General features: G+C 56.4%; 1 protein-coding gene across 2 annotated transcripts in view; it reads left to right on the top strand.

Annotated features, from left to right (window-relative positions):
• The first annotated feature begins 1,939 nt into the window (after nucleotides 1-1,939).
• The window catches only part of HS6ST2 (heparan sulfate 6-O-sulfotransferase 2), a 245,483-nt gene continuing 244,686 nt past the window's right edge, over nucleotides 1,940-2,736 (top strand). Inside the window, exon 1 of one of the 2 annotated variants that reach the window (XM_004685817.2) lies at nucleotides 1,940-2,621. In XM_004685817.2, coding sequence (XP_004685874.1) covers nucleotides 2,194-2,621 — 428 coding nt within the window. In that variant the 5' untranslated portion in view covers nucleotides 1,940-2,193. The remainder of the gene's footprint in view (nucleotides 2,622-2,736) is intronic. The other variant, XM_004685816.2, reaches the window with a different exon arrangement.

Raw genomic sequence — 2,736 nt, 5'->3', positions numbered from 1 at the left:
TCCAGTGAGCTGCTAGATGCTTTGGACACATTCAGCCCAGTGTTAGTGAGATACCAGCTCTCTAGAGCTGGGTTTCGCAGTGCCATCCACTCCTCTGCAACTACCAAATCTGGGTCCTTTCTGAGAATTGGTCTGTGAGTGTGCACTCCTTTTCATGACCCAAATGAGTAAATCCTGATTTCCCCCTGTACTGGTTACCAACGCCTCCTACCCCACTCCAATCCAAGGCATGTTTCCATATTACAAACCTTTCAAGCACTCTGGAGAGCTAATCCAGTTTGCAGCTGGGAGCATGATGCCATTACAATGTTCAGAGTCAGAGGGCTCCCTCTATGTGGCTGTGAGGAGACCCCTTTCTGAACAAATGAAAAAGATAGGCTGTTCTGACCAAGGGGGAAGCTTGGAGCCACTCCCATGCTTCTCACTCCCCCCCCCACCGTCACTAGCCCACTCTCACCAGGAACAGGGGTGTCTCACAAGCATGGGGAGCTCAGGAATACTCTTGGGGAGACCCAGAGGTCAAATCAACCTTGTAATTGGCTGCAAGTGGCTCCTTATTACAAGTTCGTGGGTCAGCCTGTCCTTTTGGAGCCCTGGGACCAGGTGAAATTTCTGAAATGTCCTCCTAGGGCTGCAGCCAGGTAAAGGGTTCCTTGCTGTTTTATGCAGTTTTGGGGAAACATGGAAGTGCAGTGAAGATTGCTGAAGTCCAGGGGGTGAAAAGGACGAAAGGTCCAGCTGTGAGAAATCATCCAAGGGCCTCTTCCCTTTTTTTTGTTTGTTTGCATACAGGAACTATAGGTCAGAGGTAGGGGGTGGGGTGAGATGTTTCACCATAGAGAGTGGGGAGCAGAGCAGGCAGATTGACTGAGGGGAGGAGGGGAGCAGTGGGCAAGACAGGAGAGGTCTGCTGCTGCTGGCTGGGGATCAAACTCAAGCTGTAGCCATGATAGCCTGAGACTTAACCCCTAGGCCACAAGAGCCTCTTCCTTAACTGGCTTGTGACTCACATAGCACATCCCAGCTGAGGGTAGCAGGCAAACACAGCCTCTCACCTTTGGTACTGTACCGAGGTCATCCTCACAGTTGCCCAGATGTTCAAAAAGGAGGAATTAGTCCCATTTTACAGAAGAGGAAGTTGAGGCTCAGGCAGGGCCAGTGATTACTAGCATCCAGGACTCTTCAAGCAGCAATTGCTAGTTGCACGAAGAGAACAGAGAGGGAGGGAGCAGAGCTCAGCCAGGGACTGACTGTTGTGAAGGACACTGGGGTAGTCTTGTCTCGGAAGGGTCCTGCCTGCACGCACCCCAGGACTGCACTGGCGCACCGGCCTGCCCCTCCGCCCCCAGCGGCACTGCTCTGTGACCCTTAGCCTTGGCTCCAAACAGACCGGGGCTTATTTCCCCAGAACGCTCTTCCTGGACAGTGCCCCCTGCTCAATCTAATGGGAACAGTTTGGGTCCTGACTTGGCAGGGACACAGTCCTGAAAACATTCTTTCCTTCCCTGCTAACCCCAAATTCTGGGTCCTGGCAGGAGCCTTTTGGGCACCAGGGTTTTACTCTCTAGAAGGAAGTGGTCTTGGCATTAGGAAATGGGCGGATGGTTTCCTAACCTGGGGTCAAACCTTGGGGTTCTGCTGTGGAGAACCCACCTTGGTGGGATCTCTGCCCTTCTGGCCCTCAGTTTCCTCACTTGTCACATCACCGTGCATTAGAGGGCTCTTCTCGGATGTAGTCTCTAGTGATGGGTATTTCCTTCAGTAAACAAACCTTAGGTGCGTGAAGTCGTTCTGTAGGCACGGGGGTTGATGCCGGCAATTCAGCAAGAAGAGCAAGAGCAAGGTATAAGGGTGCCACTTCCCTGAAAAGCTCCTCTGAAACGCTTTTTTGGTCGTGCTTCTCTTCCGTGTTGACTTACCTTTTCAGAAAATGCCCTCCCTTCCGCTGGGGGTTGGAAATTGGCAAAGAGAGGGGGGAAAGGTCCAATTTTCGCCTCTGCTACTTTAGGGGAGATGAAATTACGAGCCAAAGTGGAGTGATGCGCTCGCTCTAGTGACCTCCGCTTTCCCACATAGGAGAAAAAACCCAGGTCATCTGCTTGCGAAGTGGCTCGAGCTCCGAGGCGCGAGGCATTATTACATAAATTCAAGCTCGCTCCTGATCTTAGTACCCTGAGTTGCCTGAAGGGGGGAATGGCACTGCCTGCGTGTGCAGCCCGGGCGCTCGGGCCGCCGCTGCAACCGGAGCGAGGAGCGCCCGCCCGCACCACCTGTCCCCGCCAGCATTCCAGAGTAGAGGCCGAATTGGCAGTGAGCCGGCCCGGATCAGTCGCCGCCTCAGTCCGCGCGGGCCCTCCTAGGGGTGTGTCTCGCGGCTTCAACTCGCAGCCGCTCCCGGACGAGCCCCTGAAGACGCCTTCCTCCCAGGCGGGAGCCGCGCGCGTCCCTCTCTTCGCGCTGCCGCCCCGAGGCCGCCGCAGGCGGATGCACGACCTCCGGAGACGCTGGGACCTGGGCTCCCTCTGCCGGGCCCTGCTCACTCGGGGCCTGGCCGCCCTGGGCCACTCGCTGAAGCACGTGCTCGGCGCGATCTTCTCCAAGATTTTCGGCCCCCTGGCCAGGTACATTTCAGGAGAAAGCGGGACTCGCGCTCCCGGGCCGCCACGCGCGGGAGCCCTGCGGGGAGGTACGGCGGCCAGAGTGGAGCGGAGGGCGCGAAGTTGCAGCTGGCCGGCG

This window comes from Condylura cristata, unplaced genomic scaffold (assembly GCF_000260355.1).
Source record: "Condylura cristata isolate star-nosed mole 26May11 unplaced genomic scaffold, ConCri1.0 scaffold00019, whole genome shotgun sequence".
Taxonomy (NCBI): domain Eukaryota; kingdom Metazoa; phylum Chordata; class Mammalia; order Eulipotyphla; family Talpidae; genus Condylura; species Condylura cristata.
This window is presented reverse-complemented; position numbering and strand designations above follow the sequence as displayed.